Raw genomic sequence first — 21718 nt, 5'->3', positions numbered from 1 at the left:
GAGTCTTCCATTTCCTGGCCCCTGGCTATCTCTGCAATCATATCAACTATCACCTTTATCCATCTTCTTTCCAATTTAGTCACTTCTGCTTCCTTGTTCTTCCTCAACAAGCCAAACAGCCAAACACATTTTCACCTCCTGTCTGCTGGAGTGCTTTTGCCACATACTGACATCTTTTGTTCCTTTATTTCATTAAGTTCTCTGCTCAAATGCCATTTCATCATGGAGGACTTCCCTAACCACCCTATCGAAATAGCACCCACTTTTACTTGTTTACTTAAGGCCCCTCCTCACATAAATCTGTGTATTTTCTAATTCTTCCCCCAGGCCCAACTGGAATATAAGCTTGGTGAAAGCAGAGAGTTTGTTTTTTCACTGCTGTGCCCCCAGCACTTGGACAATGCCTAGCATTAGAAAGAGTAAACATGGGAATAAAACTGTGTGGCAACACAATTGTCTGCACATATACAATACACGGTTTACCTATGTAGAAAACCCAAAAGAACATGCAGACTTATTAATGAGAGTTTAGCAAGGTTGATAGGTATAAACATCAACTTTAGCTAAAAACAGAAAATGCAGTAACCAAAAATATACCGTAAGAATAGCGTCAAAAAGCATAAAGTCCCTAGGAAATACTGACAAAAGACATTTATGGAGAAAATTATAAAACTTTATTGAAAGACATTTAAAAAGGCTAAATAAATGGAGAAGTATATCATGTTCATGGATTGGAAGACTCAACATTGTATTTAGTCTACAAATTCAATACAAATCCAATAAAAATTCCAACATTTTTGTTTTGTTTTAGAACTGGTCAATCCAATTCAAAAGTTGTACAGAAGAGCAAATGGCTAATAGCCAAGACACTCCCGAGGAAGAAAAATTCGGTGGTAATTTTTTTGGAGGTGGGATTTGTCCTGAGATATCAAGACTGTTTTCTAAAGTTGTAGTACTCAGGGTTGTATAGTACTGCCACAAGGTTAGACAAACTGACCAGTGAGTCAGAACAGAAATCATCAACAGACCCACCCACACAGAGAGACTTTATTTATGAAAGAGCTGGTGTTATAGGTCAGTGGGAAAGAATTAAGTATTCAGAGGATGGTGCTGGGACAACCACCACTTACCCACATGGAAAAAATATTATATTGAACTTCTATCTCCTACTTTTCACAAAAATCAGTTCAGAGCAGACTAAAGACAAATGTGAAAAGACTATAAAATGTTTACAATGCAGTAAAGAATATCTCTATGACTTTGGGTAGGAAATGATCCCCCTACCACCAAGCCAATTTGTATTCAGCTTTATCAGATACTTTTCAAAACCAGTTACTTCCAGGAGGACATAGTTGACAATCCATAACGTTTTACAACTTTCAAACTCCCCTTCCCCAAAAGTCAACAGTCTTCTGTTGCTGTTTTGAAAAGGCGGAGTTCTCAGAAGGGGTGGGTATTTCACAAGAGGCATGTAAGATCTTTCACAGGTCAACTCGGACATGGAAGAAAGGGACTAAAAACTCTTATCAATGGGATGATCCAGCAACTACAAACAGGAATCTTGGCTCTTTAGGGCTACACCATCTCGATGTTATCAACAGAAAGCCTGGGTATTGTTACCCGACACAGGATTTTAGGGGGGCCAAGGCCACATCACAACTATTTCAGGAAGTCAAGTATATGCTGATGGCATCAGGAAAGAAGACATGAAGTTTTGCTTCTCTATGCTGTAAGGCTTCTAAGCCAAAGCGGCTGACATGTGTGAAAGTCAGAGAATCTCTCCTGGGAGCCAAGAATAATCTTCAAAAACAAGGACAGAAGATCCCATCTTCCCCATTTCAGTCCAGCTTCTGAGACATTCTATTAGTGGTATTTGCACTTACCACAAAAAACAACAATGTGTCTTGTATGCTAACAACATAAGTTTGGGGGGAAAAAACAAAAGCAAACCCAAATTCTACATTTTTATAAAACTTGATTAAAGAAAAATAGTATTTCGAACAGTAGAGTCTCTAGAAGTACAGAGCTATCAAAAAGAGTACCCTTCACTTGGCATCCCCACTGCCTTCTGCTTTCTGTGGCTGGACTGTGGAAGCATCTAGGTTCTTTGCAGCGTTGTTCCCCTCCTTGCCACCATCCGCTTTTCCCTTTCTCCCTTTGGGCAGCTTCTCTCCTTTCTTCGCAGGGGCCTTTTTGGGCCGGGGTTCTGGTTTTGGAGGAGCCGGTTTAGCAGACAAGCGTGCCGATCTCCTCTGTGGCTCATCCTTCACCTTCCCTTTGTCACCTTTAGCGTCGCCTTTTGCCTTTCTCTTGGGCATGGTGGTAGCAGCGCTGGGCCGGTGGCTTGGCCAGTCCAGGGAGGGGGACGGTTTCTGTCTTCCTCACACTGCTTCTAGAAAGATTTCTTTAACAAACACAAAAAGTGTCAACCATAACGGGAAATGACAAATTTAACTACAATAAAATGAATAATTTGTGCAGATCAAAGATAGTATAAAAAAGTAGAAAGGTAAGTCACAAGCTGGGCAAAGACACTCATAACACATATAAGTGACAAGGGATTTGAATCCAGCATATATAAAGAATTTCTACAGATCCATGAGAAAAGAACAAAAGGAACATTTTAAAACAAGCAAAAGCGTTAATGAGTACTTCTTAGAAGTATAAGTGGTGAATAAGCATATAAAAGTATGCTCAACCACATCAGTAATATGACAAACGCATACTAACACTTTACAACCATCAAATTGGTGGAAACTAAATTGTCTGACAAAATCAAGGGCTCAGCAGATGTGCAACAATTGAAACACTATACATTGCTGGGACGTGTGTTTCTGTGTGTATAAATTAGTGTATTAAATTTGAAAACATTCTGAAAAGCAATTTCACTTCTGGGTATTTCCCTAGAGGAATTCTTGGGAGATGTGCAGAGGAAATCCCTGCGAGAATGTTTCTGGTGACTCTGTAATTTCAAAACCCGACACCACCCACTGGCCTTCAATAATAGAATAAATAGGTTTAGTAGCATCTCTGCAAGGGAATGCTATTCAGTAGCAGAAATGAATAGATTACAGCAACATGCAAAAACACGGATGAATCTCAAGAACATACTGTTGAGTAAAAACGACAGGTTGGAAAATATGTACAGTACAGATCCACTTACAAGTATAAAAGTAAACGACATGTTTAGGCTACAAGCATGTAGTAAAACTAAAAAAAAAAAAAAACAAACAAACAAGGGATAAAGATAAAAATCGGGACAGTAGTCACATAAAAGGGGGCTGAGAAAGGGATGGTGGTTGGAGAGGGTAAGAGGGTCCAAGGAAAGGGATGGGGGGGGTAGCATTTTCTCCCTTGAATGGAGGGGGGGGTGGGGAGGAGGGGGGACATAGCTGACATACTATTCTCTAGATTCTACACAGATGTCTCTGCTCAAGAATTAATAAAAAACTACTTTAAAAAAGTACGTAGCCCAAAGCACAGATTTAGGGATACACAGAATGGAAAGTGATTTATTTTGAGTTTGGGTAATTAGGACCTGGGCCGATGGCTGGCATTCACAAGCACTGTGTGAACTTTCTTAAGGCTTTAGGCCAAGACTAGCTACATCTCTGCCCCACCCTTGAAAACATTTTCCGGGGAATTCTGTAATCCTATGCCCTGTCCCACTCCACAATATTTTATTTTAAGAAAAAAAAAATTATTCTCTCATTCCTAAATTCCTCCAGAGTCTTATTTTGCTCTGTTTTGTTTTTGCTGGACCTCACTATGTAGATACATGATCCTTGAGCAAACTTGGTTTTGATTTTTATCCACCTATACGTGGTGCTAAAACATCAAATTATCTATTTTTCTCCCCAATTTTTCACCATGACTAGAATTACTGGAAATTTTGCATTTTTCTCCTTTCTTCTTGTGTAATAGAGGGAAAAGTGTGTTAGTATAAAGAAGAAAGGAGAAGCAAAGTGCCTTGAATCAGTGTGTATTTTTCTCTTGGTACCTTGTAAGAAATTTTGCGAACAGATGGAAATTGAGAAGAGAAACACTTCTATTCTCATGCTGAAAGCAATTCACTGAAAAGCTAATGTGAAATTAGCTGGATTCTTCTCTTCCCTTGCCTCTAAATATCCTAAATGCCTGAGAACTGAAAAGTCCCTGTTACCACAGACATGCGCTGTAGTTCAAATGATCCAGTAGACTCAACCTGCCCTCTCCCAAGGACACGCTTCCCTAGACATTACATGAATTTATGCCTAATTTATTCTTTTTTGTCTCTCCCAAATGTACCACTAAAGAAATGTGTGAACAATCCTTACACAACAAAAGGCTTTTTTTTTTTAAATCCAAATTCTGACACAATAAAGAAAATAATTTTTAAAGAAAGTAATTGAGGACACCAGATATCACATAGGTCAACTCTGGGTATGGTAAAGGTGTGCCCAGAAGGGAACAGGTAGGAAAAGACAGCTGCTCTTAAAATGAAGGAACCAACGTTGAGAGATATTTTATGGCATGAAAATCACTTGCCTAGTGTTAGCGTGACATGGTTTATACCTGTTGCCCGGGTAGAACTATTAATAATGCTCCCACTCACTCTCAAAAGTGTGCCAACTTGAATAAAAAATGAAAATGTCACTCTAAACCTTCTGCATATACTCTTAGAGGCCTTTTTGTTACCAGAGAATGAGAGAGGAAACCAAAGGGTGAGCTTTTGTTCTAGGACACACTTCCCTAAAGAATGGACACTCCATACCATTCTCCTTCCATCTCACTCCAAAACTGTGTTTCTTAGCCCACGTCCTGGTGTGGGAATGCTCACAGTCTGTTTCCTGGGCTGTCTTCTTCATGTTAGATCCCTTGCAGTCCATCCCAAGCAGGGGGGCCATGATCTCCACATGTCAAAGGCCGAAACACAGCAGGTAACAATAAAGATAAATTCAAGGAAAACAGGCCGCTGGCCGGATGCTGTATCTGAGTATACGAATATGGATTAGTTCCTTGAAACTCACCTTTAGGAAGCTTATCAGGAGACCTCGGGCTGACTCTCCAGAGACCTTACAAATCAGGAGACAGATACACAAATAAGGAAAAAGGGCCAGTGGGATAAAAAGTCATTTCATTTCCGTGAAGGCCAAAGAGGGATGGGGAAGACAGCGTTCTCACCACACAGTGGCGTTAACTGAAAAGAAATTATTGGAGGTGGAGTACCGGACAATGAAACTATTCTGTATGCACTATAATTGTGGATACATGACCTTATGCATTTAGCAAAACTCAACTGTATACGAAGAGTGAAGCCTAAAATAAACAATGGACTTCAATTAAGAATAATGTGGAAACACTGGCTCATCAATTGTAACAAATGTACCTCACCAATGCAAGTTGTCATTAATAAGAGAAAGTTTAATAATAGGAGAAACTACTTTCTGCTCAACTTATCTGAAAAACTGAAACTGGCCTTAAAGAAATAAAGTCTACCAATTAAAAATATACAGAGATTTTAAGAATTAAAAAAAGAGGAAATAATTTGTTAGGTAATAAAATAGAGAAGTCATAGGATTATAAACACTCTATCATGCATGTGAGAGAAAAGAAATATTATGACCTGGCAGATAAATCATATAAGTAATTTTATAACTTTGGGAATACAGAGAAAGGACTTTCAGGGCTATCACCAGGGCAAGAAATTATCATGACATGGCAACAATTTTTAAAGTTTTAGGAATTTAACAATTCCCCTTTGTTAAAATAACACTTCCAAGGACAGAAGTATATTAACAGAGAACAGAACAAACAAAATAGTAAAAGTGTTGAATCATTCATCCTTGCATTGCAAAGAATCGGGCCGAAAATCTTGTGAAAGCTCACAATTTAACTCTTCATTTAAGCAGATTGCTTGTTCTATAATGTGGAAAGGTACCTCTCCCTCAGCAGCCTCAGGGGAGAGGGAACATCTGCTCCATCCTTTTTAAACAATACTTTTGTTAGCTATGAAGACTTGCATATTTTCATTAGAAGCAGACCCACGAAGTTTAACTGGTAGAAGTGGCTTTAAAAACCTAAAAGTCAAATAAAAAGCAAATAGTCTGTCTCATCTGCAACGGAAATATGCAAATGATGAAAACAATGAGGAGATGCAGGTGTACTATAGTCTTCTGCGAGGTTAACTGCTGGGAGATCTCCAAACTCAGTCAATAATATATATAATACATAGATCTTCGTCCCCAGAAGTGAGCTGAATTTGCCCCCCCCCCACCGCCACCCAAATTCATAGGTTGAAGTCCTAACCCCGAGGACCTCAGACTGTGACTGTATTTGGAGATGGGGCCCTTAAAAAGGTAGTCAAGGAAAAATGAGGTCATGTGGGTGGGTCCTAATCCAATATAAGAATAGATGAGGGCACAGACAACACACAGGGGTGGCCCTGTGAAGAGGTAGCAAGAAGGTGACCATCTGTGAGCTAAGGAGAGAGGCCTCAGAAGAAACCAAACCTGCCACCATCTTGATGCTGGACTTCCAGCCTTTAGAACTGTGACAAAATAAATTCCTGTTGTTCTTGACATGCAGTCAGTGGCATTTTGTTATGGCAGCCCTAGCAAACTACCACAGGAGGGAGGAGTGTAAAGACCTTAGTGACCTACAACACATCTTGGATTCGATTCATTTTGCGGTTTTGCATAGCTCTCAAAATCCCCTCCCCATATTTTTTTTCTCTTTCATTATAAGCCTGTCTCCGGTGTCCATGGAGCAAATCCTACCTCATCCTATACACCCCACCCCATTCCCAGCAAACAGGTACAAGGCACATTTTAGCAGCATCCTTTTGCTCCCTTGACTGTTACTGACCTGGATTTCTGGGAGACAGTTCTAACTTGGGTTCTGGTCTCAATCCCACCCCAAAGTCAGAAGGCCACCTTCTTCTCTTCGTGCCTTGGGGTTGGAGGGAAGGTCTGGGAGAAGGCTGCTAACGCCAAGCTTAGGAAAGAGACGATAAAGGCTATCACAAAATAAAATAAAAGATCGTAGGTAAGGTGCAGTCTGCCCCAGGACCAAGGGCTCACATGGCGTCAGCCACTCTCTGGGGCCCGCTTGCTCTCCACCTTCCAAAGGATCTGTCAGCCAAGGTGGGCAGCCTGAGCTGCCATTTGGCATTGAGGGAGACTGGGGGAGGGAAGGGTGGTAGAAGAAGGTGAGAAAGGCAGAGTGTCTGAAAGGGTAGGGCTCCTTCCGCATTTTGCCAGAAAACACCTGATTCGAAGAGAAGCAGAGAGTCAGAGGCTTTCAATGAAACCGTCACCCCCCTGCAACTGGTTGGCTTGGGCACACTCGGTTTCCCAGCTAAAGGACTCCTGCCCACTGGCATCACAGAGCGACGGGAGGGGACACATCTCCCAACACCCCCCAGGCCCCTGAGACCCCTGCCTCCTTTCAGGGCACCACGGTAACTCACTCGTATTTCTGGGCGGTACAGAAGAGATTTCAAACGAAAGTGTCTTAGATACATTTCTACTGAGCACATACCAAAGCTGATTACTACCTTGCTAACAAGGGAATTAATAAGATGATAAAAGCAAGGGCTTTTCTGAGAAGGTATGAAAATGGAGGAAGAGGGAGCTGCGGAGAGAAAGAGAAAGAAAAACAGCTCATTAGGTAAAGATCGCCCTTTCTTTTCTCATGGCCGTAAAAACATCACATCCCTGAAACAGTCGTTTCAGGGGTCTGAGAGCAACGGGGTCTGAGAGACTAGGCTTGGCTAACCCCTAAAAGTAGTAGTTGCAGCAGCAGAAATAGAAACAATAAAAGTAGGAGTAGTCGTGACAACACATCTAAGAAGGAAATCCCGAGGCTCTCCCCGAGGCTGGCAGGTGGACTACCAAGACTTCTGCGCCAGGAAAAGCCCGACGGATCCCAGTTAACATGGACGCAGGCCGTGTGTCGGCCGGAGGCCAGGGGCCACACACCCGGGCTCAAGACCCGATTTTCAACAGGGGCTGCCGGGGACTTTTCCCAAGCTTCGCGGCAACACGCGGAACGCACAGTTGGTCCGCTTCTCAACTTCGGGATCGTCTCCCTCCTTTCGGCGGGGAGCGCAGGCGGCCAGAGCGCAGCCCGCCTCGGGCCTTCGGCGTCCGCCCGGCGGGCCCTCCCGAAGGGAGGCCTCACGGAGCGGGGCCGAGCGGAGGGAGAGGCCGCGCCCAGGCCGGGCCCGCCCGCCCGCCCGCCCGCTTCCCCCCACCGCGCTCGTCGCCGCCCCGCCTCTGCCCGGGCGTCTCCGGGCTCCGCGGCGCTGCGGGCGCCTCGCCCCGAGGGTCGCGCTCCGGGCCGCCAGCGGGACCGCTCCTCTGCAGAGGCGCGCCGGGCGGCGGCCCTCCCCGCGGCCCGGCCCGACGGCCGGAGGGTCCCCAGCACGCGGGGCGCGGGGCGGCCCGACCACCCCGCGGTCGGGAGGCGCGCGCTCAGGCCTCCGCTGCTTACCCGAGTCCCGCGGCCGTCCAGCTGCGGCCAGGGCCGCGCGGGTGCCCTCGGCTGGGGCAGGGCCGGCGCGGGCCGTGGGGCCGAGGGGAGACGCGCGCAGCGGGCCCTGCCGGGAACAGGAAGGCGGCGGGCGGCGAGGAACCGCTTCCGGGGCTGCGGGCGGCCGGCCGCCTCGCGTCGGAGCGGGGGAGAGCCGCTTCTCCCCTCGCGATACGTCAGGCCGCCGCCCGGGCCGCCGGACCCCGACCCACCTCGGGCGGCGCCGCCCCCGCACCACGGCCTGGCCACAAGACCACAGAAGGCGGGGAGCGTGTTTATGAAGACGCGATATGTTTTTTTTTTAAAGGCTAAGACAAAATTTTAAGGAATTAGTTGCAAAACGGGGAGGGCGCCTGTTTCCGCCCGGTTTCGAACCGGGGACCTTTCGCGTGTGAGGCGAACGTGATAACCACTACACTACGGAAACGCGACAGCGAAAGCTTGCCCCAGAAGGCAGTTCCCCTGCAGAACACGCCCTTCCACCCTCGCAGATGAGGATGACCGTGGTTTCTAGGTGCATGGCTCCGGGCCCCGCGAGCGCTCACACCAAACTCGCCATTGGGAAGCGCAGACCAGACCCTTGCAGTGTACAGACCTGAAGCCACATCCTTAAAATGGCCAGATGCAGGAAAACAATAGGAAGACTTCAATCTTTACGAAACTCGGTCGCCATGGGCGTGCCCCGGGACCGCGCACATTCCGCGGGGCGAGACGCGGAACCCGCTCTGCAGAGGAGTGATGACCCCAGCTGTGCTAAAAGCGGCGCCTTCTCGCTCTGGCGACCTTGCAGGCAGACTTCCCTTCGCCCGACTTTTCGACCTCCACGCAGCTCCTCGGCGGCGTGCAGAGGAAAGACGTAAAAGAGCGCGCCGCGCCCCGAGCCAGCCAGGAGTCGAACCTGGAATCTTCTGATCCGTAGTCAGACGCGTTATCCATTGCGCCACTGGCCCGCACGGGGACGTGGGGGCGCCTGTACGCCTTCGGGAGGACGCAGGCGCCGGGGGTCCCGGCGAGGCGCGCTCGCGCTCGGCCCGCGCAAAGCCGCGGCACCCTCTCTGCCCGCGCGCCCTCTCCGTCCACGCGTTCGCTCACCAGCCTGTGTTACCTACCGTTCGAGGCGCTGGAAGCCGACCCGAGAAGGAAAGCGATGTGATCCCTGCCCTTCGAGAAACTGACGACCACGAAGCACTAAATAAATAAGTAAAATAATCGTGATAAGCACTTGGAGGAAAACGAACAAACCGGGAAGACTAGGAAAGCCCCGCAGCGCCGGCAATTAACGCTGAAGAAACGCGGCTCTCGGGGAAAAGAGCGGGGAACGGGGGAAATCTCCGGGGCCGAGGCCTGCCGACCACCTCCGGTCCTGTAGACCCTCGCGACGGCTTTGGATGTGACCCGTAGGAAACTGGAAGTCGTTGTGGCCTGGCATGACCGGACGTGCTGTCCTGTGTCTGCTCGGGTCGTTACCCATCGTGTACTTCAGTCCTCACTAAGCAAGGCTCGGTGCTGAGCACCTGCTCGGCCTGTGCTTCTACCGCTGGGCCTACAAGTCAGAATTCGACACCTTTAAAAGGAGCATCGTCAGCCCGCGCACACGTGGACGCTCTCACGTGTTTGCTTTCTCGGGAAGCAAATAAGTATCTCTTATGTATGCGGTTCAGCCTCTCTGTATTTCTGAGCAGTAAGCGTTATCTCCATGCCTGGGTGGGCATTGTAAATAAGTTGAGGGCTGTTAACAGAGGGAGTAAAACTGCCTGATACTGAGAGCATACACGCTGAGTTTAGAAAATAGTTGTTTTCAGCTCATAAGATGGCAGCAGTCCTTAAGAAGAATATACATGTTGCTACTCTTTCTGCATAACATTGAAGTCGCTCTAGTTAGGAATCTCCCCCAGGACAGTCGAGCAAGGGACTTCTGACCGGGTTTTGTACTGTACCCCTAGGGCACTTTGGTGGTTATGGACTGCCTCACAGAAAAATACTTTTAAATATAAAGAAAAAAGATAAATACATAAGATTTCAAAGGGAAATTAACTATATTGAAATACGTTATCAAAATATTAAACATTTATGATATGGTAATATTTGTGCTCCTTTATTAATCTGCTAAATGACAATATACAGCAGGAGGCCTAATAAATACTGTAATTTCAAAGCACTCATGAACGTAAATGTTATTTAAAGAAATTTGTAACAACTGTACTTTGATGTGAAATATTTGTGATTTCCGAAAGTGATAAAGTAAAAAGGGCTGAAATACAACTGTGATCTGTTGCCTACGTTCATAGTGGAAGAAAACCCAAAATTTCAGTAACAAGTTGGTCAAGACAAAAATGTATTTTCCCACCCAAGTTCACAGCCTATCCTCTCCCTGTAAGAAAAAGGAGATTTCTAAAGAGAAGTTTGGAAACATGAACAATTATGCCTGAATTTTCAGAAATGAAACAAACCGGGGTACTTCTTGGTTCTATTTTATGCTCATCACATACCCAGCTGGGCAGGCTAGATCCCAAGGTGTCCCTGGAGCCATAGATCCCATCTTGCACCTCTAAAATGGGCTTCAACTCAGAGCTGGAGGCCCTGCCCACATTTGCTCTCCTCAGTGTCTACAAACACCTCCCGTTGTTTTGTAGATTTCAAAAGCTTCTGCTGCTTCAAACTTCTCTGCCGTGTTCACAACCTGACACGAGCTGAGGCAGGCTTTAACTTCGTTTTTGGAGATCTTTCTACTGCACCTTCTTTTCTGAGAGTTCCAGTTTCTAGTTTCCAGTCTTTTCTTCAGTGGTTGTATCAGTCAGAGAAACGGAGTCCAGAAAAAAACAGAACCAGTAAGAGAATATAAATGAATGAAAGAATGAAAGAATAAATGAATGAATATTTCTAGGACTGGCAAGTCTGAACTCTGCTGGGCAGGCCTGTCCTTTAGAAAATCTCAGGCAGGAGCTGATGCTACAGTCTTAACACCGAATTTCTTCTTCCTCAGGAAAACTTCCATTTTGCTTTTAAAACCTTTCAACTGGTTGGAAATAATAATTGGTTGGAAATAATAATTGGTTCAACTGGCTGGCTCACCCATATTACTGAGAGTACTTATAATCAACTAATTGTAGATGTTAACCATATTTACAAAATACCTTCACAGCAACATGTAGATTAGTGTTCAGTTGAATAACTGGATAGCACAGCCTAGCCAAGTGAACATATCATGCTAACCATCGCAGTGGTGGATTCCTCTCGTCCTCTGTGTCTCAGTACACTGTTCTTCTGGCTTCTCTCTCAAGCGTATGGAAAATGGCACTGTCTGCCCCTCCCCTGTTTCTTTACATTATTGTCAGCAGTCTGTGACACGGAGATCCGCTCCTTCTCCAATTTCAGACGTCTGCAACAGAGCCAGTGTGAGAGGACTTTCCATGGTTGGCGCGAGTCAAGCTACTCACGCTGTTTGACAAAGTCCAAGTATGGGGGACAATCCTGAAAATCAGGAGACTCCGCAGCTGGCTCCTGCTACTTCCTTTCATTTTATTTGCGCCAATCTTTATAATCATGGGATTTTTTTCTGGGGTTTCCTGATAAAATGATTTATAAATTTAGTTATGCCTATGCAAGCAATCATAATGAAACTGATTCCAAAAAGGCTGACGATGGGCCAAGAAGTAAAAATACCCGATGTCCTCCAATCTGTAAGGGAGCTGTTGGATCCAGGCCCAGTAAAAATTCCTATTGATGAGATTCCTCAGGCACCTCTGAAACATCAGCATTCTAGGAAAGGAGAATCTCATGTCATTCCCACAGTACAGGGACCTCCCTATGTTGCATACAAAATAGGAGGCCACCTCTGGTACGCCCCTCGAGGCAAGCCCTGGTGTAGGATAACTTCCTTACCCCTACTCCTCCCATTCCTTATAATGGAGTTGATGATGAGGACATAAACAAATGGTATGAGATTAAAGGGAAGAAGGGTGCGGGCATCATCTGTCAGCCTCTGGTTAAAGATTAAGAGGAGTAATCCTCCGTGGTGTCTATGGAGCAAGGACAAGAGATGAAAACATAGAGAAATGGAATAAGTACTTTGATAAGATAGGGTGCACAGGCTTACAGTGTAAGCTGCCTTTGGAGAAAGAATAAACTTTAGATAAACCTTTAGGCAAGAGTAAAAATATAACTTCTTCGCTTTGGCACACAATAGCAGATAGGTCACGCTTTGTCTCGTACTGTCACGCTCTGTTTAGCACCTTTGATTTTAAATCCGAAATGGTTGCAATAAAATGTAAAAAACAAAATCACATGTTATGAAAGAATGGAAAAACAAGGAGATATTCTAATGAATAAATGAAGTCCCTCCGAGGCTCTCAGAGAGGAGATGCTTACAACCTGATCCTGTGTCCGAGTCTCCTCCCTCGCCGACGCCGTCCTTTCCTTCGAGGAACCCTTTCCTGCTGGAGCTGGACTCCGGCACATGGTCTTTGCTGGTGACACTGGGAATTGAGTAGAAGATAGAATTCACATCCAGATTTCTGGAAACCATTGCTCTAAGTCTCATTTTTTCCCCCCAAGATTTGTCTCTGGCTTGTTAAACAGCTTACTTCCCAGAATTTCAGTGCACATTTTGACAGTTGCTAACCAAAGGAAAAACCCAAACAAATTACTGTTGGCTCTGCCGTCTTTCGGACTGCCTGCCACAGTATGGTCAAAGCCATAGTAGGAGTGACTGTACTGTTTATGATTCTGTGGGCTCCAAGCACACTAATAATATGATGGCTAATTTTATAATATTAAAGAAATAGTTGCTTACTTCATGGAGTCTCCAACTGATTTCATAGACCTTCTATGTTTCACTGAAATGGGAAATCTAGCAGCGTCATGGGCTTTCACACCTCATCCCCTCACCCCCCATCATGTATGTCGGGGAAGGTAAGTGTCCGTTGCTGCCTTATAGAGTGTGACAGCGAAATCCTTCAAATATTGATACAGTTTAGAAAAACTGAAATGTTGATTTCGGCATTATCACCGTGACAATAGATTTCAAGCAACACAGCCAATCATAATTTCATTGGGGAAGTTACTTTCACAGTTGTGGCCACATAATTTGTAAATTCTTGGGAGTCTCACTAAGGCTCTCTGTTCAAATTGTATTCCCAAGGGCAGATTTATTTTACAAAGACTAGAATAAATTGGGAGCAGTTACAAATACTCACACAAGTCCCCACGACAATATAGAAATTCTTGTGAATGTTCTCAATTTGACATCTTATCAAGCAGATCCTTCGAACGAGTTTTAGGACAAGAAAGCTTCTCTCCCTCTGTAGCTGCAGAGGAGAGGGGGCCGCTCTTTTCTCTCTTTCTAAGGCTAGGTTTTCATTATGAAGTCTTGTATGTTTAAGGTGCGACTCTGGAACCCCATTAGCTAACATTATAAGCAAGAAGCAGGCAGGTGTACGTTTAAGGTGCGACTCTGGAACCCCATTAGCTAACATTATGAACTCTTAGAAGCAGGCAGGTGGAACCCAATTACTACGGAAAGAAATGGGGTAAGGAATGACTGGACTTTTAATCAAACACTGTAAAGTACAGGACCGACAGTTCGCTTCCTGAGGGACCAGTTTTCGGTGCTGGAAGCTTTCGGGTGTGAACGTGGCGCGTTCCCCGCCTTGGGCCCCGGGTCGCACTCCCCGCGGACGCTGGAGAACCTTCCTCCCCGCAGCTTCTGGGACAAGACGCCTCTGGCGCCGCCGGAAGGGGACTCAGTTTTCCCGTAGCCGTGCGGTTCCTTAGGTCTTGGGGGCCGGGGGCGAAGCGGGGACTGCTTCATCTTTAGGGTCTGGAGAGGCATCGGGGCTGCTCCTGTCCCTCACTGGTGAGAAAATCCAGAAACGCAACCAACAGAAGCGAAGACCATTCCTTTTCACTGTGGATTCGAAAAGGCCCGAGCGTGCTGGCTCCGTGGCTTAGCTGGTTAAAGCGCCTGTCTAGTAAACAGGAGATCCTGGGTTCGAATCCCAGCGGGGCCTTTTGCGGTTTTTTTCCCACCCTCAATAAAGAGGATGAGCGAACAAAGTGTAATAGGAGGGGCCGGTCCCCCTACGGAATTTAACTCAAGTGTTTTATGTGGCTCTGAGGTTGAGCTCTTTGCTTGCAAAGCGAAGATATAAAGACAAATTTACATTTCTTTAGGGAGAAAGAATTTCAACTTTTCTTGATGTCAACGTCTGTATTTCACATGTAATATGTTTTTAGCACATACTAAAGGAACCAGGGAAAGCAGAAGGCAAAATCGCCAAGTTTAAATTACAAGCCACATCATCATCTCTGGTCATTCTATTCTCTTTCCTGGGGGAATTCCAAACGGATGCTCTCTCACAGTCTGCAGGCAGTATTTTTAGAAAGGTCAACCTCTGGAATGATTGATAAAGGTTTTGTTGATAAGCTGCAGCATCTCAGTTCATAGCAGCCACTAAAACCCCACCACATAACACAAGCTGTAAATAAGTATTTTAAAAGGTGGTTTGTGTCCGGAGTTTTTTGGAAAGGAAAATCAAACCGAAACAAATATTTGTCACTGAGATTTCAGAAAAGAAGGTCAGGGAGAAGCATCTACTTAACTGTATTATCAGAGTGGATAGCCCACTAGAACAGGCGGACTTGAGGAAGTCCAGAAGAGCTGAGGTGCCTATTCCCAAACTCTCCAAGAGGGAAGAAAAAAAAAGAGAAGAAAAGCAAGTGGGAAAGAAGTCTGGAGCTCTACTCACAGCCAGGCCCCTACAGAAACTCAGACGATGGAAATGGAAGCTTGCTGAAGCTGTTACCAACCCTCTTGCTCATCTCCCACCGCCAAACTCCCCACCACCTGGCACAGAAAGTCCCACCAGCCTGCTTTTACCTACAGGGCACATTATTTCATGTAGATGGTCAAGGGTAGAAATATGTGCTATCTACAGAAACAAAGTGACCCAGTACTTTGAGAAACAGTTCAGGGAACAACTCTATTCTTATGGAGAATTTCTCCACTCTGCAGCTTAACTCCCCACTTTTCTCTATAGGCGGCAGACAGCAATGGAAAGGCAGACCCTCTCTTTCACTACATCCTCCCATCCTCTGCTCATGAAAACCTTCCTTCCAGGTCTAGAGTGCAGATGTCTATCAAGTGCAGAGGACAGCTCAGTCACCAAGCAGAAGTCAACACTAGACCACTACTTCATCCTGTTATTGAATTCGACTTAACCCTCACTCCCCTGCTCCATCAGGGTCCAGGAATACCTTTCCTGGGATGCTTCCAGCCCAGAGGCCCCTCAAGAGATTGCATGATCTGTACCACTGAGGTAATGGTACTGGCTACTGAAGCTATAGAATATTCCAGGTGAAAAGTCTAACCATCTCTCCCAAAAGCTTAAAAGCCTTTCTAACTCTCCACGTATCAATCACGAAAGTAATTTATATGTACCAGTGGAAATGACTTACAATCAAATGCTTGTTTATCCACCCAGTGCCTATTTGTCCAGAGCCAAGTATATGGCAAGCACCATGCTAATCATACACACGGGTCATGAATTGTGTTCTAAAAAGGCTGGGGGAAGGGGTGGCAAACAATTCGATGGTGGCTTGTAATAACGCTGAGAGTGGGGGTACTGTGGGCCACGGTTTGCTATTTAACCCAGACTGGCGGAGGTAGAAGGAGGTGGGGGCAGACTCCGTGCAAGAAGTGACGTCCAAACTGCTCATGAAGGAGATGTACAACTTCTGCAGGCAAAGAGAGTGGGCTGGGGAAAAGGTGTGGACAGAGTGCTCTAGGCAAAGGGAATGGCGTGGACCGGAGGTGACAAAGAGGATGCCCAGTGCGGGTAAGTGGAAGCAATGAGGGCAGGAGGTGTGTTTGCAGCTGAAACTCTTGTGTGGACATGACCAAAGGCCTTTGGGCATCCTCATCACTTGTGGCCTCATGAAGACCACAGATGGACTTGACCTGACAGTTGATAAGTATCAAGTGCTTCATGGATTATGTTTTGTTTTGTTTTTGCTTCATGGTTTTTTGGGTTTTGTTTTTGTTTTTGTTTTTCAAAAAGACCATGTGTTACCAAAGCAATAAAGGTAGCCCTTGAATTTACTAGTTGTGAAGTAAGTAGAGTCTCTAGCTAGACTGCTGAGGTTCTCCTATGAGGAGGTGGAGCTAGACAGGGACCATGTTTCCCATTTCACCCTGGATAGCAACACTCATCTACTTGCTTTCTATCTGACTTTGTTGCCATCTGGTCTACCTCCTGGGGCAAGGGCTATCTCTGGATCTCAAGAGTTCCACACAGGCCCCTGCAAAGAACAGGTGCTCTATTGGAACAAAAAAATACCATTTATCTGGTGCTTATTATTTCCCAGGCATTTGTTATTTGCCAAGCACTTCTTATATATTAAGTCATGCAATTCCCACAGCATCCTTATGAGGGAAGGTTCAATTATTTCCCCTACTTTAAAGAGGAGGACACCAAGGCACGGGGATACAAAGTCACCTGGAAGGCCATACAGCTCCTAAGTGACAGAGTCAGGGATGAACCCATGTAGCCTGAATAGCATTGAACCAACCTGTTGGCCCTCCAAGTATCTCTAAATGCTTCTCCTCTTTGCACCTATTTGCCATTTCCTCCTTTGTCATATGCTGCCGAGGCCCAAGTGGAGACTCGAAATGGGCAGAAATGGACTGACTATGCGGCCTCCTGGGCAATAAAAGAAACCTTGTTTAGTTGCTCTTTTCTAACCTTATTGATGACAATCTTTCTAAGAAATACCAATTCACTTTTCTTTCAGTGTATGTATGAACGTTTCTGTGAATTTTGAGGAATTTGGGAGAAGACAGAATGATTCTGAATATCAGTGATCATAAAACAGATCCACCCTGTTTTTGGTCTTTGTAAGTGGGTATTAGATTGGATTTCTTTTTTAGAAAGGAACGGTGAGGAGAAAATTCTAGTTACCTGGGATTTTTGATTACTTGGGGTTTTGTAATAAATTATGTAAGAATAATAATACTCACTGTCCAAGTTTGGAGTTCGTAATAGAAACATTGTATGCTAATATTTGTAACTAGCTATTAATGCTTAAGATAAACAGGCTGGACATCAGGAAACTTGAATTTTAGGGCTATTTCCAAAGACGTCACTAAACATGAATTTCCGTGTTTCTAAATCACATGCCCTGGGTCCGGGATCCTGTTATAAAGTGCAAACTTTGCAAACTGCCCTGATGGACAGACCCCCATGACCAGCCATTTGCTCCTGTTGTATGTCAAGGAAAGCTTCGGAGCAGAATATGTAGGAAGATGTTCATCAATAGCACCCTTTTCTGTGGTGGCAAGGCGTGGGACCCAATCTGGGAGTCATCCCTGGGTGAGGAGGCGAACACGCACTTGCAGATCTCTGTGCAGCAATTAGAAGCAATTGGTCTAGATGTGGTCTAGATGTGCATACAGTAACAGAAATAAGCCTCAAAACCATGGTAGGACAGGAATAAAGTAAAAATAGAATGGGATATGTGAAAGAGCGTCATTTACGTGAATTAAAAACGCAAGCACTGAAACCAAAAATGTATGCTCTACAAACACATTTAGAAAGAAAAAGATTACCTTTCTCCAGTAATTTCTTATAGTTATTGGGAAATGAGATTGAGAAAAGAGTATTAGAAAGAAATCTGTAAGTAAACAAAACGAAAGAGGGGCCCTGGGGACATCAGTGTAATTTAGGAGTTGACATTCCTTCAATTCCTTGAATGTGAGGGAGACAGAGAGGAGATTAAAAATGCTAGTTCTTAAATGGTCCTCTAAGTACATAGTGCTTAATTCTAGAGCGCGGATAAGAAATTTTTTTAAAAACGTGATTATCCTAAGGGGTGGTGGAATATAGGAAAGGTGGAGGGATACATTCACTAGCGTTAACAACTAAAAACACGGCTTTGTCAGGAGTGGGATTCGAACCCACGCCTCCAGGGGAGACTGCGACCTGAACGCAGCGCCTTAGACCGCTCGGCCATCCTGACTCGGCGGAAGCCACTCTTGCGCCGAATTTACTTCTGGGGCTGTAGAAACACTATTCGCCTCTTTGTTCAAGACACGGGAACTCCTCGGTGAAAGAGTGACAGCACGCCTTCGAGATCTGCCCGGGGCGCTCGGTTGCTGGGGGTTCAAGGGGCACCTGCTGTGCGACCTCGGATTCGATTCCAGGCCCCGGAGGAGCGGGGCGGGATGCCCGGGAAGAAGGGCACTCTCGGCAGAATCCTACAGAATCCTCGGCATTAAATAATGCTACCGTGCTGCTGGCATACACACTTTGCCCCAGGAGGCTCTAGGCCGTTCCAGATAAGGCTGGCTGAGGCCGAGCCCGCAGGTGCTCGCTTACTCCTCCCCAGCCTTTCCTGTAAATCCCCCAGCGGGTGCTTACCGCCCTCGCCCCCGCTCCGGGAATCGGTGTTAGGAGGCCGGCTGGTCTGGCTTCTTCTGAGTGCATTTAGCTCTGTGCACTGAGGATTTGCGGGCGTTACTCTATGGATGTTTTACTGCAATAAATAGTTTTAAAAAGAAAAAAAAGAAAAAGTGAGTAGTTTCTGTATCTAGTAAACCCGGCAGGCGGGGGCCTTGGTGCCAAGCCTCCAGTGCAGCCACTTTGGGAACATACCTAAGGTCAGATGGGACCTACTTCAGGTTTTCTCGCCCAGCGTTAGAGTCAGGACCCTGTGCTCAGAATAGCGCTGCCTGGGAGTCTGGGAACCTGACTGAGAGTTTCAAACAAAGCTAGAAACTGGTCACTTAACTGCCTGCGGGATTGTAGACAAGTCATTTTGCCTCTGTCCACCTGACAAACTTTCCTAGGCGCTTGACAGTTACATCTAAATTCAGTTGAAGAACTACAGTGCTTCGTCTCTTAAATTATGCATCAAATCCCCATCGCCAGGGAACCAGTTAGAGGCAAATTCGCAGTCCCATCCAGACCTACTGAATGAGACGTTTGGGGGATAGAGTCCGGTAAGGTGTGTCTAACAAGCGCTCCATGTAATTCGGAGCCATGCCCAAGTTTGCAGTCGCCCGCTTTGAGCACAGCAACCCTGTCAGGCCTCAGAGACCCGGCTCTGCCCTTAGCCGGAGGTGAAATGTGAAAGCCTGTGGGTATCGCCAACATCCCCCCACCTCAGACCTAAGAGTGCCACCTGGGAATTGTATTTGGTGGGACTTCCCCTCCACCCCTAGGGGATTCTCCGGTGCACCCAAGTTTGAGATCATTATTTTAGGGGTTAGCTGTAAGAAAAGCCTAGATCTTTCTTTTAAGGGTAAAGTGGAGGGGCCACATTCAAAAAAGTGTTCAGGCCTCTGTGGCACAGGGCTCTGGCCTGAAATATGTGTGAATCACAGAGTGTAGGGGCCCAAAGCACAGCTTACAGGGATGTGCGGAGGCTCCGAATGCGTGTGCCCCCGCCTGCGCCTCGACGTCTGAATGTGACTCACTGGAGAGAGCCAGGGATGACTATAACCAAAGGAAGGTGTCCCCTGGGACCTGAAAGGCCAGAGCCCAACCCCTCCAGGAGGTAAGATGGAAGCAATCTGTAGAGAATGTTAAAATCCGATTATTGGAGTGCTTGCATGGGAGGAGGTTGTACGTAAGCATTTTGTGAAGACAAACATATCTCTCAAGGATGCAGATAAACTTTCTGGGTTTTAGAGGTCCAGCAACACCAAATGTCATCTCTTTTAGAAAATTCAGGGAAAAAAAAGCCAGACCTACCAACACTGATCATTTCCTCCAGGCCCTGGCAGCAGATGCCTGCTAGAAAGAGAGCCTCAAGGCTCATCAGGTAAGTTCTTCCTTAGAGGTGTCTTAAGCAAAGAAGCTAGAGCTGGGGGAGGGGGAAGGGGGGTGGAAAGGAAGGAGACAAATGTTTCCTATGAATCTACTGTCAGCTCAGTACTGTGTCTGGTGACCATTTTCCTTGAATGGTCAAGGAAATCATGGATCTTGGGGAGGTCAAGGATCATGCGGGAAGGGGAGGGGAGTCACAGAGATGATTAAAACCTATGACTGTCTTTATATTCTCGGAGAGGGGTTCTTGGGACAGCCCCGTCTGTTCTGGGTGAGATTTCACATAACATTTCAGGATACACATTATACATTAAACTAGCAGAGCACCTGTCTGAGGTTCCCAAGTATTTTTAAAGAAATTTGGACTTTGTTTTTCTCTGACTTTCCAAAAGTACAATTTGCACACAAACGAACACTTAAAGTCATGATAAATGATGTTCTTCTCCCAGGAGGGCAGTGGGGGAGGGGTGGCATGGGGTGGACAGTGTGGGGTGAGAAGTGTTTGAGGCAGGGGCATGGGAAGGACACCAGGTGTTGGGGATCCATGAAATGATACAGGAAGGGGCCCTTTCTATCTGGTTCTCTGGGTGCCAGCCCTTGGTCCAAGTAAAAGGTGGCACACTTAGTTGCTTTTTTCTTCTCCTGACCCTCTTCATGCCTAAGACTCTCCCACCTCGGTAATTTCTCTAAGCCTCTAGTCCTGCTATTCAACTGTGGTTTGTTCACGGAAGATGTCCTAGACACAGAGAGCAAGGACACCAGCGTTCAGGTCCTGCTTTGCGCACAGACTAAATGCTTTAAATCAAATCACTTCACGGCTCCTGGCTTCAGATTCTCATCTCTGAAAGGAGGCAGAGGGAAAATGTCGACAGGCACTTCTCATCCATTACATCTTCTCAACCTCTTCCCCAAATACTTGTGTGGTCTCCTGATTTACAAGCCTTCATGAGGATTCATTTTAAAATAATCTAGCAGTACATATATGGAAATGTGGTTATCTAGATATGGTTATGTAGGTGTTGAACCCAAAGTCCTAACTCATAATCATAACCACAATCATTACCAAAACCTAACGGAAATGGGGCCTGGGGGCTGACAATAACAAAGGTGAGTAATGGAGAGTTGTTGACAGTGTCGTAAGTCACAAACCACAAGTGAACGTGACGATAATAGACCTGTCTGGTGTTCAGAATTTCCACCTAAGAGACCATGTTGGGTCTTAATTTGTCACAGTCTTCTGTAAGGGTAGTTAGTAGACTGAAAATTTAGCAAAGTTGGTTTTTAGCTTAATCATGAGAAATGTAATGTGGTACAACAATGGAAATAATGTTAGGGTGAGCATTATTTGGAATTTGGATTTCTTATTGTTTGATCCATAA

At 45.7% G+C, this 21718-nt stretch overlaps 1 protein-coding gene and 4 non-coding genes across 13 annotated transcripts; 1 reads left to right on the top strand and 4 right to left on the bottom strand.

Annotated features, from left to right (window-relative positions):
* Positions 1-651: 651 nt before the first annotated feature.
* Positions 652-9125, bottom strand: HMGN4 (high mobility group nucleosomal binding domain 4). 9 transcript variants are annotated; one of them, XM_028107414.2, is made up of 5 exons: positions 8476-8603; positions 6847-6975; positions 5010-5054; positions 4754-4889; positions 652-2404 (listed from the first exon to the last, which is right to left on the bottom strand). In XM_028107414.2, exon 5 carries the CDS (start codon positions 2316-2318, stop codon positions 2046-2048), a length of 273 nt encoding a protein of 90 aa, XP_027963215.1. In that variant the 5' UTR covers positions 2319-2404; positions 4754-4889; positions 5010-5054; positions 6847-6975; positions 8476-8603; the 3' UTR covers positions 652-2045. The 9 variants fall into 9 exon arrangements, with proteins under 9 accessions (XP_027963215.1, XP_027963218.1, XP_027963217.1 ...); XM_028107417.2 differs by lacking the exon at positions 4754-4889; XM_028107416.2 differs by lacking the exon at positions 6847-6975.
* TRNAV-CAC (transfer RNA valine (anticodon CAC)) lies at positions 8869-8941 on the bottom strand. Its single transcript has one exon. It is a non-coding gene; the product is annotated as a tRNA-Val (tRNA).
* Positions 9126-9391: 266 nt separating the features above from the next.
* Positions 9392-9464, bottom strand: TRNAR-ACG (transfer RNA arginine (anticodon ACG)). The gene has a single exon. It is a non-coding gene; the product is annotated as a tRNA-Arg (tRNA).
* A 4984-nt stretch (positions 9465-14448) lies between these two features.
* On the top strand, positions 14449-14522 carry TRNAT-AGU (transfer RNA threonine (anticodon AGU)). Its single transcript has one exon. It is a non-coding gene; the product is annotated as a tRNA-Thr (tRNA).
* A 3923-nt stretch (positions 14523-18445) lies between these two features.
* On the bottom strand, positions 18446-18528 carry TRNAL-CAG (transfer RNA leucine (anticodon CAG)). The gene has a single exon. It is a non-coding gene; the product is annotated as a tRNA-Leu (tRNA).
* Positions 18529-21718: the final 3190 nt, after the last annotated feature.

Source organism: Eumetopias jubatus, unplaced genomic scaffold (assembly GCF_037043125.1).
Source record: "Eumetopias jubatus isolate StellerSeaLion01/CBP00866 unplaced genomic scaffold, mEumJub1_p1.0 scaffold_6, whole genome shotgun sequence".
NCBI classification, from domain to species: Eukaryota; Metazoa; Chordata; class Mammalia; order Carnivora; family Otariidae; genus Eumetopias; species Eumetopias jubatus.
This window is presented reverse-complemented; position numbering and strand designations above follow the sequence as displayed.